The sequence below is a fragment of the Megalobrama amblycephala genome, linkage group LG7, assembly GCF_018812025.1.
Source record: "Megalobrama amblycephala isolate DHTTF-2021 linkage group LG7, ASM1881202v1, whole genome shotgun sequence".
Lineage (NCBI taxonomy): Eukaryota > Metazoa > Chordata > Actinopteri > Cypriniformes > Xenocyprididae > Megalobrama > Megalobrama amblycephala.
The window spans coordinates 38,367,844-38,394,122 of NC_063050.1; the positions used below are offsets into that span (position 1 = coordinate 38,367,844).

General features: G+C 37.4%; 1 protein-coding gene across 1 annotated transcript in view; it reads left to right on the top strand.

Moving 5' to 3' along the window:
* ank2a (ankyrin 2a, neuronal) overlaps positions 1-26,279 on the top strand; it is an 85,914-nt gene that overhangs the window by 54,519 nt on the left and 5,116 nt on the right. The window contains 24 exon segments of the mRNA XM_048197342.1: positions 1,555-1,678; positions 1,844-1,928; positions 2,401-2,504; positions 2,845-2,880; positions 4,738-4,962; positions 7,083-7,181; positions 7,633-7,787; positions 8,637-8,848; positions 9,337-9,529; positions 9,874-9,970; positions 10,053-10,281; positions 10,368-10,493; positions 10,715-10,837; positions 10,976-11,008; positions 11,127-11,148; positions 13,352-18,277; positions 18,280-19,725; positions 20,486-20,563; positions 20,638-20,769; positions 20,882-21,022; positions 21,161-21,362; positions 21,488-21,560; positions 21,920-25,189; positions 25,888-25,977. Coding sequence (XP_048053299.1) covers positions 1,555-1,678; positions 1,844-1,928; positions 2,401-2,504; positions 2,845-2,880; positions 4,738-4,962; positions 7,083-7,181; positions 7,633-7,787; positions 8,637-8,848; positions 9,337-9,529; positions 9,874-9,970; positions 10,053-10,281; positions 10,368-10,493; positions 10,715-10,837; positions 10,976-11,008; positions 11,127-11,148; positions 13,352-18,277; positions 18,280-19,725; positions 20,486-20,563; positions 20,638-20,769; positions 20,882-21,022; positions 21,161-21,362; positions 21,488-21,560; positions 21,920-25,189; positions 25,888-25,977 — 12,221 coding nt within the window.

Below are 26,279 nucleotides of genomic sequence, written 5' to 3' on the forward strand. Positions count from 1 at the left end.
CGCAGGTTTCGCGGTCACACTAAAAGCGCGCGCACCACTGATCTGAAGCGAACAAGCCACGCTCAGTCTCAAACATAGACAGAAATCAAACAGAGTCCCAAGTACCAAAATAAGTGCCTTCCTGCGCTTAAACTGTCAAATACATAAAAAAGTATGTCAAAACCAGCGGCACAGGCAATCTTGGCGAGTATACAGATAAACACTGTCAGTTTTGAATCGTTAAATAGCTAAGAAAATGAACCCATGTCGTGTGTAACAGTATTGGGTCTGTTTGACACTGTTCATAAACTCTTAAAGGGACAGCAGTCCAATATTCCTGCTGCTGTCTGTCATGTTATTCAAAGAACAAAAGACAAAGAAAATCACTTTCTGCTTTTGACAGAATATGTTTTATAACTTTAATGGTAAGAATTATTTGCAATAAAGACTACAGAAATTAAGGTAACCAATGCAAAATAACACAATGTGTTATTTTACATTTGATTACTTTAATTTCTGTAGTATTTCTTACCTGAATAAAAACCCAGTTAACCCGAAAAACTTAGTTTCATAGCTCTCTTTATTCTATTGCATTTATTTGCTGTTTATGTTTTATTACTGACTTTTACTTGTTTTTTTTAATGAAAATAAAACTCTGCATTGAAGAAAAGTAGTTTTTTGTTTGTATATGTTGTCATTATAGTTCTTAGAAAGAAAATCAGAATCGGTAAAAAATATGTATCGGCCAATCACACTAACAGAAAATCGGAAATCGGAATCAGGCAAGAAAATTGCAATCGGTGCATCTCTACTAAAAAGCCTCTGAATCCATCTAAATATCTCTATGAACAACAGCATTTTAAAACAGATAAATCAAACTCATCAGCTTACAGTGTTTAAGTTTCCTCAGCTTTCATTGTCAATTGCGCTCCCTATTGTTGCTGGCAACCATATGCTGTAAAAGCTGGCAACCCGCGTCTTTGAACGAGGGGGCGGGCCAAACAATATTTTGAATTTGGACTGCAGTACCTATTTTGAACACTGGGTGTCATTCCTACATAGAGCCCCTTTAAGTTAACTAATGTTTACAAATGGAACCCTATTTTAAACTGTTACCGTATTATTAATATTAGCAGAGTAACTCATCTGCATTCTTTCAAAGATGACAGAATAAATAAGCAAATTAATATGTTAAATATAAATTAAGATAAATAGATCACTTTCAGTTCAATTTTCAGTTTTTATAGGTTTTATTTGTCCTTTCTGTCTCTCTCTCTCTCTCTCTCTCTCTCTCTCTCTCTTTAATCTTTACCATCACAAACCTGAAGGTTTATATTAAATGTTATTTGATATGAATTTTAAAAGGATTCTGTTTCATTTGCATCTATATTGGGTCAGAGAATGAGAGAGAATAGCATGTCCAAAGAAATAGAAATAAAGTCACGATTTTGGCTATATAGACTAGTCAATCAATCATTTAATCAAGTCAGTCATTTGATCAGCTCATACTCAGTTCATTAGTCTGTCAAATTGACAGTATCAATCAATCCATACTGTAAATGTGTGTATGAGCAGGTGAGGACACAATGACAGGTGATGGAGGGGAGTACCTGAGAGCAGAGGACCTGAGAGAACTTGGTGATGACTCTCTACCTGGACACTACCTGGACGGCATGAGCTACACCCACAACCTAGACCGGTAAAAAATCCCACAGGCACATTAACACAAAGACAAAACAATATTTTAACATTCAACACACAAGCTAATTCCTGCTAAACAGCTTATTACAGTTAGCCTCGCCCCCAAACCCACACCATTGGGTGAGACACACATAATGCTGTTTTGCCCACCTGCTTGCCACAGGTCCCACGAGACCCCCAGTCATCTTGCTTACAGGAGTGAAGGAATCTTGATTGAGGAAATGATCTCCAGCCACCAGCTTACTAAGGTGAACTATCGCACTTCGTTTGCACATCTCATTCAACTTTTGGGCCAGTGTTATTAAACAACATGTTATTAAACATTGAAATAAATATAAAATAAAATAAAATAAAATAAAATATGAATATTAAATTAAAACTTAGAATTAGAAATGGTGCCTTGGCAACTAACCGAAATTGATACATTTAAGTTGATGTACTAAAATTACTTACTAAAACTTAATTTAAAACTGAAAAATAAAACCTAATTCAAAATGTCAATAAAAATACTATAATAGAGATATTTAAAAAATTATAATAAAAATTACAAACAAAATCACAAAAAATTAAATTAAAATGAAAACCGAAAATATAAAAATAAATGCTAATTCAAAATGTTAATAAATACTGTAATAGAATATTAATAATAGTAAATAATACTAAATGGTCTTTATGTTTTTATTTCATGATATGTTATAGTCTGATTTTGTTGTTTGTCAGGTGTCAGCGTTCTCTCGAGAGCATGAGAAGGACTCGTATCGACTGAGCTGGGGTGCTGAACATCTGGATAATGTGGTACTAACCAGCACTCTTCTGCAGTCAGGGTTAGTAGGTTTCAAACACACACACACACACACACACACGCACACACACACACACACACATACACTTGCCTGCCACGTCAAAACCCTTAGTCAAAGCAGGCATTGCATTAGATGCCACTCTTATGAACCATGAATGATTGTTATTCATGCTCTTTCTTTCTTTCTTTCTTTCTTTCTTTCTTTCTTTCTTTCTTTCTTGCTCTCTTTCTTTCTTTCTTGCTCTCTTTCTTTCTTTCTTGCTCTCTTTCTTTCCCTTTATTACACTCACATCATCTCCCTAAATCACTCGGCTTCTCTCTCTCTCTGCTGTTCGTGATTGTGTCTTTTGCTCTGCTTTTAGCCAATCTACCCCATGCCTTGACCATGACAACAGCAGGTGATCCTTCACTTCTCTTCCTTGTGCCCTTTTTCTTCCTCTCTTCATCTACTTTTATTACATCATTGCATGTATTTTTAACAGCTGACCGCTTTTCAAATGAGCCTATTAACATTTTAATAAGCATGTTTTGACAATGAACACAGTGAGTCATGTCTCAGTATTCATAGAGAACCCCATGAATAATATTTAATATTATTCAATATTTCTCACATGGGTGGTATGAAACTGGACACATTGTGTTTCTCAACTCTTACAGTATTTTCCCCATTGCCTCTTGAGCATGTTCAAGGGTTATCATTCTTTCTCATCTAATAAAGACTTTCTCCAGAAACCTCATGAGCAAAACATAACATTAAACAATGCTGCTTAAAAGTTTGTGGTCAGTAAGATTTTTTATTTTTGAATACTTTTATTCAGCAAGAATGCATTAAATTGATCAGTAAAGTCATTTGACATTAAAGACATTTATAATGTTACAAAAGAAAAATGAATGATGTGTCACAGTTTCCACAAAAAAAAGGAACACAACTGTTTTTAACATAATAAGAAATGTTTTTTTTTTGAGCACCAAATCAGCATATTAGAATGATTTCTTAAGGAGCATGTGACACTGAAGAATGGAGTAATGGCTGCTAGTAATCACAAGAATAAATTACCTTTTAAAATATTATTATATTGTAGTAAAATTGTAGTAATATTTCACAGTATTACTGTATTTTTTTATCAAATAAATGCAGCATTGGTGAGCAAATCTTATAGACCCCAAACTTTGGAATGGTAGTGTACGTTGGTCTTTAATTTTACAACACATAATGGCAACGCAGTCAAATAATAAAATGAGTGTTCTGGGTTTAACAAGAGTTAAAGGGTTAGTTCACTCAAAAATGAAAATTCTGTCATTTATTACTCACCCTCATGTTGTTCCACACCCGTAATACCTTCGTTAATCTTCAGAACACAAATTAAGATGTTTTTTTTTTAAATCCGATGGTTCAGTGAGGCCTGCATAGGGAGCAATGACATTTCCTCTCTCAAGATCCATAAAGGTACTAAAAACACATCTAAATCAGTTCATGTGAGTACAGTGGTTCAATATTAATATTATAAAGCGACGAGAATATTTTTGGTGCGCCAAAAAAAACTAAATAACGACTTATCTAGTGATGGCCAATTTCAAAACTGCTGAAATCACGTGACTTTTGCATTTCGAACCGCTGATTCGACACGCTGATTCATAATTCCCCGAATCTTTCAGAAGCAGTATTTTGAAATCGGGCATCACTATATAAGTTGCTTTTTTTTTTTTTTTTGGCACACCAAAAATATTCTCGTCATTTTATAATATTAATATTGAACCACTGTACAACTGATTTAAATATGTTTTTAGTACATTAATGGATCTTGAGAGAGGAAATGTCATTGCTCCCTATGCAGGCCTCACTGAGCCATCGGATTTCAACAAAAATATCTTAATTTGTGTTCTGAAGATTAACGAAGGTCTTACGGGTGTGGAACAACATGAGGGTGAGTAATAAATGACAGAATTTTCATTTTTGGGTGAACTAACCCTTTAATCCTGAAACAGAAAACAATGGAAACCGGGAACATTTCTAATGGCATCAAAGAGAATTGCAAAATTGATGATTGTTTACAAACATATGGAAGCCCTCAGAGCCTATAAAATAAGTTTGGGAAATTAGACAGAAAAGTAATAATGCATGGCCGAGGTGGCATCCATAGGTTTAGAAACAAGAATTTACACACTTTTGTAGTATTTCATTTCTGGGTGGTTTTAATGAAGAAGTTAAGTAGCATTATTTCATTGTCACTTGCTGTTGTTATATATATAAACAGCTTCCTGGTCAGTTTCATGGTGGATGCTCGTGGTGGAGCCATGCGTGGCTGTCGGCACAATGGCCTACGCATTATTGTGCCACCTAGAAAGTGCTCAGCCCCTACACGGGTCACATGTCGTCTGGTGAAGAGGCACAGACTGGCCTCTATGCCCCCTATGGTGGAGGGAGAAGGGCTCGCTGGCAAGATCATTGAAGTTGGACCCACTGGAGCCCAATTTCTTGGGTAAGGGGCTGCAAATGTTGAATATTTATGCTGTATCACCATGAACATTTTCGTCTACTTTTGTGTGTGTATGGTGCAGTTATATGTTCTCTATTTTGTCTTGTCTTGACTGACAAAGCAGAACAATATGTCAACATGTTCGACGTGTCCTAACCAGGAGTGATGTTAGTTTCCAGCGACAATCAATTTGTTTGTCTACACTGAATCAGCTGTGCAGTATGATGTAATTTCAGCCAATAAGACAATATTTTATGTTTATTTTGTGAATTTTGGACCAGTGAGATTCAGTGAATGGGGCTTCAGTATATATTTATATAATTATAATATTTATTCATATTTTGAATTAGATTGTATTTTTTATATTTTCAGTTTAGTTTAAGTTTTAGTAATTTTGTTTTATATAGTTGTATGTATGTGTGTGTGTGTGTGTGTGTGTGTGTATATATATATATATATATATATATATATATATACATATATATATATATATATATATATATATATATATATATATATATATATATACATATATATATATATATATATATATATATATATATATATATATATATATATAAATGAGCAATATCACACGAGTAGCTGTACGATATGGCTGTAACGAAGGAACGTTGAGTCGCTTCATTGAAACTTATTGAGTAGAGTATTATGAGAGAGAGATCGACTAAGCAAGTGCATTACCTGCATCTAGCTGATATTTTTCAGGTCAATCATAATCACAAAATCAGTTTGAATGTCTGCTAAGGAAAGCAATATCTTTGTCTTTGTCCTTTTAACATTTAAGGCATTCCCATGACAGCGCTATTCAGTGCATTTGTCAGTTGCATCTCGTAAGATGTTGTTTAAAGTAAAAACGATGTCCTTGTTTCCTTGTTTCAGCCCATTTCAATATAAAAGTTTGTGACTGACTGACTTACTCATAAAGACAGTCTTTTCCGCCCTCCAATGGCGTATTAGTGTAACTTTCACTGAAGTCGAAATCACTAATGGACTCTCTCAATACCAAAAAATACGGCATGTTATTTATATATATATATATATATTTTTTTTTTTTTTTAACAATATTTCAATTAACAACAATAGCCATTATAACAGTATAAGAAGTAAAACAGGAAGTAAACACAAGCAAACAGTTCAGTCAAATATACAAAAGCAGTGCTGTAGTTGGTGCAGGATTTAATTCCAATGTAAATAAAGTTATGAAACTTAATATAGCCCTTATAAGCCCAATCTATTAGCTCTGGAACAAGTAATAGATTAATAAGACCAATGATTGCCCATTTGATTTACCCAAAACAAATTATACCTCATGTTTAAACACTATCTACATAAGAGTCAGCGGCAAATTTCTGAAGGACTGGCCAAGATGAAGCTGTTCTCGGCGGGTACATGAGCGCTGAACAGTTGCTGACGGCTTGGAGCTCACATCTCTGAAAGCGTCTAAACAAGCATCTAGGTGCTATGTCGCATATCTGAGGTGTAAACAACTATATTCTCGCCTAAAAAAAACTCTTGAAACTACATTCCTTTACTTGTAGAATATCGCATGGCTGGAAAGACCTCTCAGCCAATCAGATTCAGGAACCAGAACAAACTGTTGTATAAATACAGGTTGAATTCAGGTTGATTGGGACACTTTTCCCCAGTCATCTCAATAGCAAAATGTGTTCCAATCTGAATTCACCCTATATATATATAAAACTAAAAAACAGAATTTATAGTTTTTAAGTTTTCATCTAATATTTATTTTATTATATTTTATTTTAATTAACAGAAATGATTGAATAATTGAATGAAAAATGAATGAATCATCTTTTAGTGGTTTTTTAAATAGTTTTAGTTTAAATTAAACAATACCAACACTGCTGGGCATGATAATGCTGAAATAGAGACCAAGCGATGAACAAATGTGTATGACAAAAACTCATGCTTTTAATGTCTAGCTTTTAGGGTTCATCCCACCTGGTTAGGACACTTGTCATCTCTTAGTTTGGAGGAATGACAGCAGTGTTCCTCTCTCACTAAGTCCGAGTTCAGTAAATCAGGTTCACATTGTGCCTTGTTGTTTTTACATCTTTTTTTAATGGCTGCGATCGGAACAGTAAACTCCACCTCCCAACAGCCCCTCCTCCTCTTAATGAGGGTGAAAGTCTTGTCAGCAGAATTCTGCAGCTGGGTCCACCCGGGACCAAATTCCTCGGGTAGGAGAGACCCTAATGCCAAATATCCTGTGGATACCGGTCACATTTCCCCCTAATTCTTTTAAATACACCTCCATCTCCAAGATGTCATTTTTTTTTTTTTTTTTTTTTGTCCTTTTTTATAATTTTGTGAGTTAGTTTTTATCATTCCGAAATAGAGGTGTTCCATGAATTTACCTTTTCCTCCCTTGTTACATTTTGGATATCATTTGATTTTAAATTTGATATTTCTTGTAATTCTAATTCTATTTGTCATGTGCTGTGTGTATGCTGTATATTGCATTATCCATTGTTTTGTTTACTCTCTTTTTCTACCTTGCTGCATGCTGCATTTTCCTGTTTTTATGTCGTCCTCCACAGATGCAATATCTGTTTCTGAACAACAACCCTCCCTTTAAGCAGTCTAAAGCCGTACATTAATTTGTCTGAAATGACACCGCTTATTTTGCAGGCCTGTAATAGTGGAGATCCCCCACTTTGCTGCATTGCGTGGGACAGAGAGAGAGTTAGTGATTCTGCGCAGTGAGACGGGAGAGAGCTGGAGAGAACATCACTGTGAGCATACAGAAGAGGAGCTGAATCAAATACTCAATGGCATGGACGAAGGTGAGTGTGTCCAGAATGACACTTGTTTGATTAACATAACACATCTTGAATTTGCTGTTACACTCAAATCAAACTCAGCCAGTGGTGTGCCGCACAAAAATCTGCATTTGATCAAAAATACAGTGAAAACAGTAGTATTAAAAAATAAAATTTAAATGAACTGTTTTCTGTTTTAAAACATAATTTATTCCTGCGATGGCAAAGCTGAATTTTCAGCATCATTACTCCAGTATTCAGTGTCACATGATCCTTCAGAAATCATTCTAATATGCTGATTTGATGCTCAAGAAACATTTCTTATTATCAATGTTGAAAACAGTTGTGCTGCTTAATATTTTTGTCAAAACCATGATACATTCTTTTTCAGGATTCTTTGATGAATAAACATTTCAAAAGAACATTTATTTGAAACAGAAATGTTTGTAACATTACGAATGTCTTTGATGTCACATTTGATCAATTTAATGCCTCTTTGCTGAATAATTTATTTTAAAAAGCATTCATTTATCCTTAAAAAAATCTTACTGACCCTAAACATTTGAACGGTAGTATAGTTGTGACACTTAACATCTTTAGTTGAAAAGGTGATTTAGGTGAATTGGTAATGCCTACTTTGGTCCTTTGGAAGAACTACTGGTTTGGATTGGATTATATTGGAAGTGTATTCTGTGTGTGATATTATCACACAAACATAATTATTCCCCATTCAAATACGTTTATTTGTATAAACCCTAAGTAGTGTAATTTAATGCATGAAAATCATCCTCATAATCTCCCTTGTCGACTAATTTTATATTGGACAAATTGCAAAACTTGGCTATGAGATATTATTTGTGATTTTCACACCAGAACTGGACAGTCCTGAGGAGCTGGAGAAAAGACGAATATGCCGCATCATCACTCGTGATTTCCCACAATACTTTGCTGTGGTGTCCCGCATTAAGCAGGACAGTCACCTGATTGGTCCAGAAGGCGGGGTGCTAAGCAGCACACTTGTTCCACAGGTCCAGGCTGTGTTCCCAGAGGGAGCACTGACTAAACGGATACGCGTGGGACTACAGGTAATCCACCTTACAATGACCTTACAATGTATAAAGAATCGATTTCTCATTTTGCTTTTGACATGCTAGACCATTTTCACACAAATTATGTTGAGGGCAACACTATACAATTATTATGATGATTTATTACTCTAGATCGATAGAACAAACAAGCTTCTTTGTGCCATTAAAACTGATTCACTTGATATTGAGCTGTATACAGCAGCAATTTTCTAAAGTAAAGGTAAAAAAAAAGGTCTATAAATAAACTGCAAAAATAATACTAATGCATTATATTGCAAAATATCAATATTAAAATGTGTTATTTTATGGTAAAATAAATAATTTCTTTTTTTTTTTTCTAGTTACGCTCTTCTCTGAAACATTTACTTAGCAATATATAGTATTACTCCTACTTTGTTTAGAGGCAGGGAGAATGATGAAGGGAACTGAAAAATAAAGTGAGATGTCCATCCTGAATTTCGCATCTCAATCTCATCCTTCATTAGGCCCAGCCCATCAGTGAGGATATGGTGAGGAAGATCCTGGGTAATAAGGCTACGTTCAGCCCAATTGTTACGTTGGAACCCAGAAGACGCAAGTTTCACAAGCCCATCACCATGACTATTCCTGTCCCTAAAAGCCCAACCAGTGATGGAACCAACAGTACACCCACTCTCCGACTGCTATGTAGCATTACTGGTATGTGAGAATAAAGAGTAGGAGTTTATCCCAGTTTATCCAGTTTTGTCCATCATTTTGGACCCTCACATCCAGCCCACTTACTCTTTGAACTGGGCACCGAGCACCAGAACAGCCAGGCATAAGAACATCTATTTCTCTCAGGCTATATTCCACATGAACAGTACATAACACATCTCAGGATTGTACATCTGTAAATAGCAAATCTGTACATTCATAATTCTGTCTATTGGTATATTTGTTTCTCTATATTTGTATTACTGTAATGTATTGTATCTATTCTCTTTATTATTATGTAATATTTCATTTTATTAACTTAATTTCTAATAATTTTCTTTTTCCAGGAGGGACAACTCCAGCACAGTGGGAGGACATTACTGGATCCACACCTCTGACATTCATCAACCAGTGTGTTTCATTTACCACCAATGTATCAGCAAGGTGAGTTCTGTTGCAGTGACAACTGTTTGTTGACAGGTTTCATTTGACAAATCGTTAAATAAATGTTTTTTTTTTCTCCCAGGTTCTGGCTCATAGATTGCCGTCAGATCCAGGAGTCTGTGAACTTCTCCAGTCAGCTGTATCGTGAGATCATCTGTGTTCCCTATATGGCCAAGTTTGTCATATTCGCCAAGACTTTAGACCCCATTGAAGCACGACTCCGCTGCTTCTGTATGACGGATGATAAGATGGACAAAACTCTGGAGCAGCAGGAGAACTTCACAGAGGTGGCTCGTAGTCGAGATGTCGAGGTAAGTGTGGTTTAGCTAGTCTTGTCACAATAAAAAGTGCCATTGAGAAGAACCTTTTCTACATGGTGATATATTTATCTCTACAGGTACTAGAGGGAAAGCCAATTTTTGCCGACTGCTTTGGAAATCTGGTCCCGCTGACCAAAAGTGGACAACACCATGTGTTCAGTTTCTATGCCTTTAAGGAAAACCGTCTTTCTCTATTTATCAAAGTAAGTACTTTGTTATTTGAAGGACTATTTATAGTAGATAACTAGGGGGATAATATTTTGAAATTTGAGACACATAGCACAAAAAGGCACCAAGTTACAAATCTTTAAACAAATGTGTTACAGCACTTCATGTTGCCCCTTACTAGTTGAAATATGATTCCACAGTATTGTGCAAATGTCACTTGGTGTTCAGCAAAGTCACAGACTGGTTGTTTCAACAGATTCGTGACAGCACTCAAGAACCATGTGGCAGATTGTCTTTTACAAAAGAGCCAAGAACATATCGCAGTCTAAACCACAATGCAATATGCAATCTGAACATCTGCCTACCTGTCTACTCAAAGGTAAGTTTAAACACACTCAACTATCATATTAATTCAAATATACATATGCATACAGACACAAAAAAGACAGTATCTTTTATTCAAATTACATTTAGTTTAGCCAAGTTTAATATGATTTTTACTCTTACTCTTTTTAAGGATTCTGATTCTGACCAAGATGCAGATGAGGAGGTAAATTCATATTTTAACATTTAAAAACAATTTATTTTTAATGTTTTCTTTGCAAAAAGGAATATTTTATGTTTTCAATGTTATTAACTTTCTCTGTTTCAATCTAATTTCTTTATAGAGTGAGAAGACACATGAGAAATGTAAGCAATATTTAAGTCATTAGTTTAATTAAAATGAAAATTGTGCACTCCTGGGCAAAAAAAAGGGGCCAAGCCCAAAATGGCTTAACACTAAGCTTTTAATTGTCTTAACCACAAATTGTTGGCCAGGAAATTAGCAAAATTTACGCAAATGCACTACTTAAAAAGCCATAGCTGTCTCAGAAAAACATCAAAGATGTTCCCATATTTTTGTCAGAATATGGTAAGTTTGATTCGGAGTGGTTCAGCAGAGTTTTGTGAAGTGAAGAATCACAATGAAACACGAGTTGCGTGGTGATGATCCAGGGTGGTGTCTCTGAAAATCTGGTGAGAAATATAATGATAAATGAATCTTTACCACAATGAGGCATGGAAGAAGAGTGTTTGGGGAGCCTTTTTAGCTGCAGGCATTGGTGAGCTACTTCACCGTGAAAAGTCATTTAATGCTTTGGAGTACTGGAGAATATTGCAGAATGGCTTGCTTCCCACAAATGAAAAGTTGTTATCTAAAGAGGAATAATCAGATGTTATTTTTCAACAAGACAGTGCTCCTTCCCAAATTGCAAAGACAACCAAGGCCTGGTCAGAGTCCAGATTTGAAGCCTATAGTGAATATTTGGTCTCACATTAAATTCAAATGAAGTGAGAGACATTTTTTAACTACTCATGAAGTGTTTGAATCCATTAACTTTTAGTGAAACAACACTGACTTTTCCTGTAACAAGCTGTCTGCAAGTTTATTCACACAGCTTAAACATTTAAAGAAAACAAAGGGGAAGGCTGTTGTGTGCTAAGTTACTTTATCTACAGTGTTTGAGCAATTCTTGCTAACTTCCTGACCAGTGATTTGTGATTAAAATGGTTAAGACCATTAAAAGACCACTAAATATTTTGCCATATGTGGCTTGTCCCATATTTTCCTTTATGCCCAGGAGTGTATATACAGCGTTTTCTCACATAATTTTAACCTCCATAACTCTTGTAAGTAATTGAAATATTATAGAAAACATATTTTATAAGTGATGTTAACTGAAATTGTATTTGTGGATCCCTGATTGCTGTGCTATGGCTGATAAACATCCCTTCTTCCATTTTTATTTTTATGGTCTGCTGTTCTCATAAAACATTACATTCAATTATATTCTCTCACAATGGTATCTTACTTCTGGCATGTTGGTTTCTAAAATGTTTAATGAGTTTAAAATAAAATGTTACATGCCAAAAAAGATACTGGAAAACAAATCACTCTCCCTGAAAAGAAAATCACATTGTCCAGGCACATATTATTTTGCCTGTAATGAAACCACATAATTCATAATTTGCTTGCCAAAAGTCACCTTTGCATGGATCATTTCCCTTGCATGGAAATAACTTGACTTACACATATTATATTATCGTATATGTATGTGTGTGAGTGTGTCTGCTCAGCCTGTTTGCGTGGATAATCTCTTTGAAAATACGCATAATTTGTGACTTTTTTTTTTATCCCTGTCATTCACATTATTTGATTTGATTCACTTTTATTTTTGTTTGTTTTTTTGCTTTACTAAATTTTCCTTTTACCTCAGTCTTTTAACAAATTCCCATATGTTAAACAACTCCATGATTGACTCAAAGATCTGCATAACTAAAAAAGCCATAGCATTTGATAATTCGAAAGTGTTTTATGGGAAAAGCCTCTGATTGTATCTCAGTGCTGTTTTTAAGGGCTTTGAACATGTTTCGAACATGCTTTCTGTGTTTGTGTTGACATGAGTTCTTCATGTCGAGAACAATCTTGAGATGCCTCATTGGTACAGCTCCACTCTGTGTTATGATTACTTTCCCCATTTGTTCTTTGTGCACAGGTTTCTGTATTACTTATACTTTCTCTTTGTTTTTCTTTATACTTTTCCTCTTGTGTAAGTGTATGAGTGGATACTTGAATCAATATAATGTGTTTAAGCAAGTTATTTCCTGCCCATTTCCTCCCCTCACTCTGTAATTCTTTTTTGCTTTGCTTAACTGCTCCCATGCCTTCCCAAATCCTTTGGATCCAAATCTAGATAAATTTAGCGATGTTCGTCATTCTGTCAAGTAGTTTCCTCATCATCTAAACTGAAGACAGTTTGTATTGCTCCTGCCCTGACTAGTTTTCCAATGTCTTTTGTCCTCTTCATTTCCCCCTCTGTTCTTTTAACTCTTTGTGCTGTTAAAATGGAAGATTATGATGGATCTGAGTCAACAGAGCTTTCCATGATGCAAATTATGCATGATCCTGCCACACTTGCAAGTCCAGATCTGCTTTCAGAGGTGTCCGATATGAAGAAGGACCTGATTAAAGTGTCAGTCCTTCTGACCTCTGAAAAGAGCTCCTTGGATGCCAGAGAGCGATCAGACAAGACTGAGGATGACGAAGAGGATGAGCCATTTGAAATTGTTGAAAAAGTGAAAGAAGACTTAGAAAAGGTAGAAGAGATCCTCCGTGTGGAAACACTGGATGAAACAAAGAGAGAAGGTGCTATTGGGATATCTGTAACCATTGATGATGAGGAGTGGGTACTTCTTAGTGAGACAGATGTTGAGGAATCCAAAAGCAAAAACATCACTGAAGTCCAAGAGACACTCATTCAGGAAGTTCGAATCACAAGAGACACTAAATCAAGTTCTTCTCCTAAGAAGGATATGTCAGGTATGGTTTCGTATCTCAGCAGTGACTTAGAACAGTGCCTGCAGGAACCTTTACCATTTAGTCATCCACAAGATGTAGAGATTGTTCAAGAAAGCTTTAAAGAGGTATTTGTTGCCCGTGGTAAACACCGTCCAGCAGAAATCAAAAAGCCAGTAAGGAAAAAGCGTAAAGAGAGGGAGTTTGCAAGTGGCAGTTCTGAAGATGACCTGGAAAGGATGAGTAGGAGTCAGTCTGAGGAGTCTCTTGATGAAGATGCAGTTATTGGTGGATCTGAACCTGTCTTTGGATCTATTCCTGTGTCTCCTAGAGTTGTAGAAACTCCAATTGGATCCATTAAAGACAGGGTTAAAGCACTGCAGATGAAGGTTGAAGAAGAAAAGGAGGTGGACAGTCAAAAGTGGAAATCCCAAAAAGTGAATATTTCCCAGAGTAAATCATATGACACAGAGACAGAAAAATCAAACAAGCTTCCTCCAAAATCCCCCAAATCTCCGAAGTCACAGACAGAAAGACTGGAGGAAACCATGTCTGTAAGAGAGCTGATGAAGGCATTTCAGACTGGCCAAGATCCATCAAAAAGCAAGTCTGGACTTTTTGAACATAAAGCAATTACATCTGTAATCTCTGAAACAGCATCTTCTGATGTCATACAGGTTCCCCCAACATATGATAACCAAATGACAGTAACAACTCAACATTTACAAGAAAGTGCAATTACGACTGTGACCTCTGAAGCGGCAAGTCCTATTGTAATGCAGATTCCTCCAACATGTGACAGCCAATTGACAGTAACAACCCAAGATTTACAAGAAAGAGCAATTACAACTGTGACCTCTGAAGCAGCAACTTCTGATGTGATGCAGGTTCTCCCAACATATGATAACCAAATGACAGTATCAACTCAACATTTACAAGAAAGTGCAATTACGACTGTGACCTCTGAAGCGGCAAGTCCTATTGTAACGCAGAGTCCTCCGACATGTGACAGCCAATTGACAGTAACAACCCAAGATTTACAAGAAAGTGCAATTACAACTGTGACTTCTGAAGCAGCAACTTCTGACATGATGCAGATTCTCCCAAAATATGATAACCAAATGACAGTAACAACTCAACATTTACAAGAAAGTGCAATTAAGACTGTGACCTCTGAAGCGGCAAGTCCTATTGTAATGCAGATTCCTCCAACATGTGACAGCCAATTGACAGTAACAACCCAAGATTTACAAGAAAGAGCAATTACAACTGTGACCTCTGAAGCAGCAACTTCTGATGTGATGCAGGTTCTCCCAACATATGATAACCAAATGACAGTATCAACTCAACATTTACAAGAAAGTGCAATTACGACTGTGACCTCTGAAGCAGCAAGTCCTATTGTAACGCAGATTCCTCCAACACGTGACAGCCAATTGACAGTAACAACCCAAGATTTACAAGAAGGAGCAATTACAACTGTGACCTCTGAAGCGGCAAGTCCTATTGTAACGCATATTCCTCCAACATGTGATAGCCAATTGACAGTAACAACCCAAGATTTACAAGAAAGAGCAATTACAACTGTGACCTCTGAAGCAGCAACTTCTGATGTTATGCAGGTTCTCCCAACATATGATAACCAAATGACAGTATCAACTCAACATTTACAAGAAAGTGCAATTACGACTGTGACCTCTGAAGCGGCAAGTCCTATTGTAACGCAGATTCCTCCGACATGTGACAGCCAATTTACAGTAACAACCCAAGATTTACAAGAAAGTGCAATTACAACTGTGACTTCTGAAGCAGCAACTTCTGACATGATGCAGATTCTCCCAACATATGATAACCAAATGACAGTAACAACTCAACATTTACAAGAAAGTGCAATTACGACTGTGACCTCTGAAGCGGCAAGTCCTATTGTAACGCAGATTCCTTCAACATGTGACAGCCAATTGACAGTAACAACCCAAGATTTACAAGAAGGAGCAATTACAACTGTGACCTCTGAAGCAGCAACTTCTGATGTGATGGAGGTTCTCCCAACATATGATAACCAAATGACATTAACAACTCAACATTTACAAGAAAGTGCAATTACGACTGTGACCTCTGAAGCGGCAAGTCCTATTGTAACGCAGATTCCTCCAACACGTGACAGCCAATTGACAGTAACAGCCCAAGATTTACAAGAAGGAGCAATTACAACTGTGACCTCTGAAGCGGCAAGTCCTATTGTAATGCAGATTCCTCCGACATGTGATAGCCAATTGACAGTAACAACCCAAGATTTACAAGTAAGTGCAATTACAACTGTGACTTCTGAAGCAGCAACTTCTGACATGATGCAGATTCTCCCAACATATGATAACCAAATGACAGTAACAACTCAACATTTACAAGAAAGTGCAATTACGACTGTGACCTCTGAAGCGGCAAGTCCTATTGTAACGCAGATTCCTCCAACATGTGACAGCCAATTGACAGTAACAACCCAAGATTTAGAAGAAGGAACAATTACAACTGTGACCTCTGAAGCAGCAACTTCTGATGTGATGCAGGTTCTCCCAACATATGATAACCAAATGACAGTAACAACTCAACATTTACAAGAAAAAAATGTTGTAGAAAACAAGATCATTCAAGAATCATGTTTTGACCCAAACACAATTCAACATAAACCAATGATCGATGATGGTGAAACACTAAATGAACAACCATTGACAACCTTAAACAGTACTTTGTCCACACAAAATAAAGAAATTGATCCAGTTGTAACTTCCAACATTATGTTTAACTTTGAGAAGGAAAGCTCTCCAGAAGACCAGATCTCTAAGCTTACAACAATTGACCAAAATGGAAAACCATCTCAGGAACAAGGCAAATTTGAGACTGAGGAACAACAAATTTCTGAGCTATTAGGAAATGAAGACCCAGGGCTGCTACCCGAGAAAATGTTTTATGAAAATAACCTCTGCCAGAACAGGAAATTGTCTTTGGAACCTCAGATCAGCCCAGACAGGAAACCATCAGAGGACTTCAGTGCAGATATTAAGGCAGAACTTGAGGACAGTCCTGAATATCTACTCTTTAGACGGAGATCAGCTGAAACAAGTAAACACTATTTAATGAGCATTGATGGCCTTTCTTCAGACGATGAGGAGCAGATACACCAGGTAGCTGTGGATCCAAGTAAATCAAATATAATTACTGCATTTGCTACTGCAATGGTGCAAGGTGTGCCTTTACTTAAAAGTGAAATACATGGAGCATCTAAAGAAAGTCCTGATAGTGACAAACATGAGGCCTTGGTAGACTCTCCTGGCAATAGTATAGGGACTAGGACTCCTCACTCCAGCACAGGTGACAGTGAGAAGCATGAGGGACTTGCTGAAACCCCTCAAAGTAGTCCTGAAATCCTTGTCTTGTCTTCCAGTACAACTACTGAAGAAACAGAAGTCAGATGTCAAGAGGCTAAGGAGACACCTTGCCAATCAATTTTGGTGACATCACATGAAAGAGCAGAGAATGCACTAGATAGACCTTCTAGTTTGGATTCTCTGCAGCCTGCAACAATAAGTGACTCTAAAACTCTTGGTAGAACAGACTCACTTGAGACTACTCCCATCAGAGAAGATAGGTCATCTCAAAAAACACCAGACTCTATTGAGCCAAGCCCAAACAAGGAGTCCCCATGTCAAGACTCTTTAGAGGGAAGTCCCACTGGGCAGGAATATGGACAATTAAGTTATATTGACAGGATCTTTTCAAAAAGTCAGGCTTTCGTTTCTGATTCCAGGGAAAATGTAGAAAAAGAAATCATTTCTGAACAAGAATGTGAGTCATCCCAAGGGTCCCATGAGACCCCAGATATGCAGTTCTTTTCCATGACCCTGGAGCAAAAAGAAGCACTTGATAGTGAGGATTTTGATGCTTTACAAAGGCAATTCACTCCAGAAGAAGAGATGTTTAAGATGGCTGCAAAGATCAAAACATTTGATGAAATGGAAAAGGATGCAAAAGTTAAAAAGGTAAAATTTGATTTTGATTGTGATTCTAAACAACTACAAGAAGAAGTGCTGTCACCACATAAAAGTCCAGTAGACTTCAACACAATGTCAACAAAAGAATCAGATGAGCAGTACTTGAATCTGACTGAATCTGGCCCAGTATTACCTTTACAATCTTCATGGTCTGATGATGATTATGACAGGCCTGAGTTGGATGAGTCACCTCACAAGGTCTCAGGAGTACCCAGTGAGGTTTTAGAAACCATGGACAAAGATGAGCAGGATCATACCCACTTAAAGACTGTGGATTTACAGACATGCACAGACATACTATCTTTGCAAACACATGTAAACAAAGAGGAAGACTATGAACAGTTCCCTTCAGAGTACCATAGTATCGTGATCGGTGAGACTACACCTGAGGAGGATCTCATTATTACATCAGCAGAGAGCAAAACAAGCACTGAGATGGTTGGTGTGTTGATTCTAAGTCTCCTGGTGAGAGCCCAACTTCTGAAAAAGTGCTAGAACTAGTTTCTCCTATTGATATTGTAGGTACTACTACTGCAGCAAAGGAAGTGCAGAATGAATTCCAGACAGATTTTTGTATTTATGAAGAGGACAATGAAGAAAAGCCAGAAGAAATTTCAGCATCTATTCCAAGAGACTTGGTTCCCTGGAGTGCTGAAGTGGAAGATTACGAGGCATTTGATGCACAAATTGAGGCTGAGGAGCAGAAAATGCTGGCTTTGTGTACAGACAGACAATCCCATGGAACCACACCTGACACAACTCCAGGACGCACCCCTACTGAAGAGGGGACACCAAATCCTTTCCTCTTCCAAGAGGGTAAGCTATTTGAGATGACCAGAGGTGGAGCCATTGACATGACAAAAAGGACAATCGAGGAAGAGGAAGAAAGATTAGTCTTTTTCCCGATAAATGAAGATCCAAGTGAAGAATTTGACGTCAGTTTCAATGCTAGTGAGTCTGTTGCAGTAGCTTCTTTTGAGATGACTGCAGATGGTTCAGTGCATCAAGATAGGTATACTGATGAACCTGATGCAAAGTCTGATGGCTTTAGTAAAACTGAAACCAAGATTGTTAATCCAGAACATCCAGAACCAATTGAATTCCATATACAGTATGAACCAAAGAGCCCCACAGAGGATAATGGAATCCATGAAGACACACTGATACCGAATGTTGACACTGCCACTTATACAGTAACACGAACAGTTTATTCTGAGCAAGACCTGGAATCCTCAGACTCCTCAGTAGAAGATGAACAGCATTCTGTTGTTGAAATGCCCATATCCACCCAAGTATCAACGATTTCCCCTAGTGCCTCAGCTCATAGTGTTAGTCAAGAGCAATTCCAGACATCACCTTCAATATTCATTCCATTCAAAGGCATTGCTGCTGAAATTGAAGACACAACATCTAAGCCAAAAATTGCTGTGAAAGCAGCCAGCTTTGACCAAATTTTAGGACAAGGGGACTCCATTGAGCAGAATCAAAGGCCTAAATCTGAGGCAGATACTGGTGTCTCAGAATGGTCCATGTCTGTTGTGGATGATCACACTAATATAGAAAACAACTACACCAAACCAAAGACTTCATCCTCCCAGATGCCTGTTTCACCAACACAGGCTCCTCCACAGTATTCTGCATCCAGTCAACCTGAACTTCCTGCCAAAATCTTTCAGGAATTATATCCTTCAAGGAACACAGAGTGCGATGAAACAAAAGGAGACAGAGCATCTGTTGATTTAGGGGTAGAAAGTAGTTTGAAAGCAATTCGACCCCCATCCGTAGGCGATGAAGTCTTTGAGTCAAGGACCTACTGGGAGGATTGTGTGGAGACACAGATGCAGAGAATCTCAGACAGCACTACCCCAGACCAAAGTAAAGGTACCTCTACTTGGCACTTGCCCCCCGTATTACTTGCTCCAAAATTGACCTTAACTTCATGCAAGTCTCTTTTGTTTTGTTTTGTTTTTTATTTTATTTGTTGTTCTGTGTTGTCCTGTGATTTTTGTTTGTGGTGTTTTGTGCTGTACTTTGTCTCATCTCAATGTTTTCTGTGTTTTTGTGTGTGTCATGTTTTATTAATTTGCATATCGGTGTGTACATGAAAACTGAAATCTCAAGATTGACTGTCTCTACATTTGTTTGATAATAATACAATTGTGCAATGCATGCCCACTACTGCATGTGTCATCTGAGGAATAATAAAACAACCATCACAATGGCACATTTTTGTGTAAAAAGTTTCAAAAGAATATATGATAGTATTTAATATTAAATAACTTATATAACTAGATCTATATAATATATACAGTAATTATATAGATCTTCAGTCACTGTTGTCCATACATTCATACTATTAAGAAATATGTAAAATTACAACCCAGCTTTACCATTTTTACTCTTTGAGTGCCTCTAATATAAGTTTAAATGAATTTGGAAATAATTTACAAAGAGAAAAAGACTTAACAACTCTAGTCACACATTTATGTGATATCTCAAATACCGTTAGTGCACATCCCATAATATAGTCATAAATAGTCCATTAGCTGTCAAAGTACTTCATATAGCAAATTAATTTTTTTTCAGTTTTGAATGCATTTCTATCATTAAATATTAATGAAAAATAATTTGATGTTTATAGTGGACTGGCATGATGATGCAGATAGGAAAGAAGAGACTTTGGCCATCATTGCTGACCTTCTAGGTTTTAGCTGGACAGGTGAGTATGTCAGTATGAAGTTGTCAGAAAATCAACAACAAGATGCAAATACATAAGTGGACATTTCTTTTCAGAACTGGCCAAGGAGTTGGAGTTCAATGAAGATGAGATTCAGCAAGTGCGTGCTGAAAACCCAAATTCACTACAAGAGCAGAGTCATGCCCTTTTGCAGCGCTGGGTAGAGAGAGAAGGAAAGCATGCAACTGGTGAGTCCTGTTCTTATTCACTCTTATCAGTCAAAATGAAAATCATAGAATGTATAAAATGCTTAAAATGCATTTTAAATAATAGATTCTAATTATGTCTCAACTTCCACAGAAGATACATTGATTAAAAGACTAACTAAAATAAATCGCATGGACATTGTCCATCTTATTGAGATTCAAATGCACAAGTCAGTCCAGGAGCAAACCTCAAGAACATATGCAGAGATTGAAAGGACCTTAGACCACAGCGAAGGTAGGACAATGCATTAAGCACATTCTTGTTTTGCATATAGATGTGAAATGCAAGATGTAAACCTTAAAAAGAAGTCTTGACGTATTGTCTTAGTCTAAAGTCTTAGAGTGCCAAATTGGATGTTTTTGTCTTTTGTAGCTCTCTCATCTGTCCAAGAGGATGTTGACAGTCTTCGTGTTGTGCGGAGAGTGGAGACTTCACAAAGGCATCCTCCAGCTGTGTCAGAAGAAGACTTATCTGTGGCCTCTCTCCTTGACATTCCCTCATGGGCTGAAACAATGGGAAACACTCATTCAGAGAGCATTCATGGGGATCTGATGGAGGAACTAGAGATCAATCAGTGAGTGGTTCACAGAGCTACTTTTCTGAAATGACATTTACAGTGATAATTACCGTTAATCTGTTAATCAGACTGCTGGTAGTACAACACCTGGTCATTCACTTTCCAATCTCAATGTCTCCTAGGGAAAGCTTCACCAATCCATGGCTTTTTCAAGAGGTCAGGAAAGAATCTACAAAGGAATCTGCAGATGAAGAAGTAAGTTAATGGCATTGTGCATTTGATGCATAATATGAGGGTAACCCATTACTGACAAGAATCCTTCCATAGGGACTTAGTTTTCTAGAATCTAGATGACAAAAAAAAGAGATAGAGAGAGAAAAAAGGAAAGTTGAATGTTGTTCCAGGAAGAAACACACTCTACTCAACTGATGATTCTAGACCGCTCTCTTGACCTGCCTGAATAGAAATTATTACAGAATGGTTACATTGATATGTTTCTAAAATGAACTGATGGTCATTGCTTGTGTTGTTTGTCTCTGATTGTAAATATCCCTTCAATATCATCTCTTTTTCCATTTCATACTTTTCCATACCTCATATAATTTATCCCGTAGGTTTCAGCAGCATGTGAGGAGGAAAATCAAGTTCAGGGTGACCTTTCAGACAATGAAAATGCTTGTCTCTCTTCATCACCAGTCAATTTGAAGAGTCAGTCCGAATTCCACCAACAATCAACAAACAAGGGATCTCAAAATGCCTTTGATTTCAGTCAGGTATCTATTACAAGATTTTCGTCTGGTGAAAATTCAGTTGTTTTGCCAGCAGTTGAACCTGGACACACAGTACCCGACCTACTGCAACACACTTCACCAGTGAGTCAAGAAGAAGAAAATCAAATCCAAGAACAAGTGTCACCTGTATATGAAAAAAGTGATTTAGAAAGCAATGAAAAAAGTGATTTAGAAAGCAATGAAAAAAGTGATTTAGAAAGCAATGAAAAATCATTACAAACATTCAAAGAGGCACAACTCTTTGAATCTAGTAAAACTTCAAACACCATACAGTCTTCTTCATACTATGAAAGCAAACCGTGTGAAGTTGATAGATTGGTTCCTGAGAGCAACCAAATACTAGGCCAAAATATTAGTCCTTCACTTTCCCCTCATGCTTTTGTGAGGGAGACTGATGAAACTCTCTCACACAGTGTTGAAGTGAATCCAGGGCTTTCAAGAGTGACTCCAGACCTCATTAAGGACTCTCCCGAATCAGATCAGGTTTTTTTCACCCCAGAAAAGTTTAGTGATTTGGATCCAGTTGCTTCATTGCAAAGCCTTAGAGTAGTTGATCAAAATGTAGTTGAATCCTCTCCTACAATTGACTCTGCAATACTGCAGTCACCTACTCATTATGAGATCACAATTTTAAATCAAGTACAATCTGATACCAACAGCTCCCCACAGCAACCTTCAGAGCCCGAAGTTGATCCTAGGATAGGACCACAAACTGATTCCTGTGAACAGGAACCATATCTGCAACTATTAGAGTCTCCAGAGCAAAAGCCAGAAACCATAGGAGACCATTCTGGTGATGAGGAAGATATATATTGTCCTGAGGCAGGAAATGTAAATACCCAATTGGATACAACCATTGAACCTTTCATAGATGACAGTCATGGCTTTAAGAGAGAATTGTTGTCCCAATCTGAGACTGACCCAGACTTGTGGATTCAAAGGGAAACTGCACACCTGAGTCAAACTTCTTCTTTTTGTAGCTCTGACCTCAGTCCACAAACACCAGAAACAGTCATAGCTTGTCAACATTTTGACTTCAGGGAGAAGTCTTCTGAACTTGGATCAGCAACTAATAAGGAACCTGTTGCACAGGAGGCAGTGGTGTCCAAAGATTTAAAACGGCCTCAGTCTGAATCAATAATCTCTGGTGCAAACCAACAGTCAGTAGAAAAGCATATTGACCGCTGTCTTTCTGAGTCTTCTGAACCCTTGGTACTCACTCTGAACGTGAATCCAGCAGTTGAGAAACCAGTTTCCCAGGAGGCAGTACTAGATTTACCGCTCTCTCATGATGGCAGTGACAAGGCCTTACCTTCCAAAGATTCCGAACAACTACTGTCAGAAACAGTCATAGCTTGTCAACATTTTGACTTCAAGGAGAAGTCTTCTGAACTTGGATCAGCAACTACTAAGGAACCTGTTGCACAGGAGACAGTGGTGCCCAAAGGTTTAAAACGACCACAGTCTGAATCACTTATCTCTGGTGCAACCCAACAGTCAGAAGAAAAGCATATTGACCGTTGTCTTTCTGAATCTTCTGAACCCTTGGTACTCACTCTGAACATGAATCCAGCAGTTGAGAAACCTGTTTCCCAGGAGGCAGTACTAGATTTACCGCTCTCTCATGATGGCAGTGACAAGGCCTTACCTTCCAAAGATTCCGAACAACTACTGTCAGAAACAGTCATAGCTTGTCAACATTTTGACTTCAAGGAGAAGTCTTCTGAACTTGGATCAGCAACTACTAAGGAACCTGTTGCACAGGAGACAGTGGTGCCCAAAGGTTTAAAACGACCACAGTCTGAATCATTTATCTCTGGTGCAACCCAACAGTCAGAAAAAAAGCATATTGACCGTTGTCTTTCTGAGTCTTCTGAACCCTTGGTACTCACTCTGAACATGAATCTAGCAGTTGAGAAACCTGTTTCCCAGGAGGCAGTACTAGATTTTCCACTCTCTCAGGATGGCAGTGACAAGGCCTTACCTTCCAAAGATTCTGAACAACTACTGTCAGAAACAGTCATAGCTTGTCATCATTTTGACTTCAGGGAGAAGTCTTCTGAACTTGAATCAGCAACTACTAAGAAACCTATTGCACAAGAGGCAGTGGTGTCCAAAGGTTTAAAACGGCCGCAGTCTGAATCATTTATCTCTGGTGCAACCCAACAGTCAGAAGAAAAGCATATTGACCGTTGTCTTTCTGAGTCTTCTGAACCCTTGGTACTCACTCGGAACATGAATCCAGCAGTTGAGAAACCTGTTTCCCAGGAGGCAGTACTAGATTTACCACACTCTCAGGATGGCAGTGACAAGGCCTTACCTTCCAAAGATTTCAAACGGCTACAGTCAGACTCAGTTATGTCTGGTGCAATATCCCAACAATCAGAGGAAAAACATTCTGACCGTTGTCTCTCTGACTCTTCTGAACCCTCTGTGTTTAATATGAATTTAGTGCTTGAGGAACTCAAGAAAACAGTTCAACCAGAACAGCCATTATCTGATCAACCAGTCAACTCTGAGGTGAGTGTTTCATTAATTCTTGGTGTATCCCAAGACAAATTTACAGGGGAACTACAATCAATTGAAAAAACATTAATGGAGTCAGCTACATCTCAAACTGATCTGGGTGAACATAAGGAATTAGAAGGCACTGATGTTCCAAAACCTGCCAACACTGAAAAACCAAAACCCAAAGACTTACTAAGCATTGATCATCAACATGATGACTCTGATATTGAGGCTTTTTTTGACTGCAAACAGACCACCTCAGATTATTCTGAAGACGACGAACCCTGGAAAGGCACCATGGCACTTAGTAATAAAGTCTTGAGGTCTACTATTCATGAACTGCAACAACAACCAAATGTCAGAAGTGCCTCAGCACTATCATCCCATGAGAGCCCTCGTCTGTCAGTCAGGTCATCAGACAGTGAAGATTTTGAGGATTCTCTCATCATCCAAGAACCCAATGATGATGAAGAAGAGAAAGTCTTTTTAAGCCAGAAAAGTCTTGAATCTTCTGCACAGTTTCCTCAGGAGCTTCCTCCTCGAGGAGGGGCTGAATATAATGATGATGATGATGATCTGAGGAGGGTAAGCATCCTCAGCATGACCTCCCTCTCCCCCCATCCTTCTCTGATCTACCCTAATCCATTTCCCGCTGAATGAGTATGTTGAAGGGATGGTGTTTGGTTTCTTTGAATTAACAATTTCACTAATTAGGTGGATTGTAAAACCTGAAAAACTTGATTTTACTCAAAAATTAAAAACATGATCATGTCACATTCATACCTTAACACCATCATAAATCGCTGTCAGCTTGTTTAATGATAATGCTAATGCATGTACTACATTTATGACATTATAAGGTCATATAGTCTAAATATGCAGGATTTTGCGAGCAAAGCATAAATATATCATAATATACATAACAATTAAATTATTTTCCATAGATATGTAGAACTAGAACAACTAAGCAATGGATTTAGAAGTGACTTGCTTACCAGATAATTGTTTCATATAAGAAGTATGCTTAAAAATGGTGCATGTTGTGTCAACGTTTTGTTGCCCCTTCTCTTGTTTTCCATCGTGATTTTGATTAAACATAAAATAAATAAAAATTGCCATTTGACAGATTCTAATAATGTTTGGTCTTATGCTACTTTAGCAGAGGGGGCAGCATTACATTAATTTGTTAAATGTATTTACATAAACATTTTTATGTTTTATACATTTCATGTACATTTTAATCTTATTTTATTGCATGATTTTTATATATGCTGTTTGGTTAGGAGATTGATGATGCATTAGGTGTGCTGTCGGATAGCTCTGATGAGGATGTGCTGACCACCAGAGTGGTGCGAAGGAGAGTAATTATTCAGGTACATCTGTAACTAAGGATTGATTGCTCTATTTTTGAGGTTCAGTGTGAAAGCAGAGTTTCTTAACAAACACTTGGTTTGCAACGTTGGGTGCCAAACTGTTGTGCGATGGTTTTTCATGCAGCTCTACAATTTATTTCAGAAACTGACACGATTTTAAAATCCTGCATTTTCAGCTGTGACTTAACCTCCCTGCTCCTTAATTGTTGGTAGAACTTGTCCATTTTAAACTAAGAGCCTTGTATGCTTTCCCATATACTATACTGATGGAGTAGTTGACCCTTGATCATCATAAAATGGAC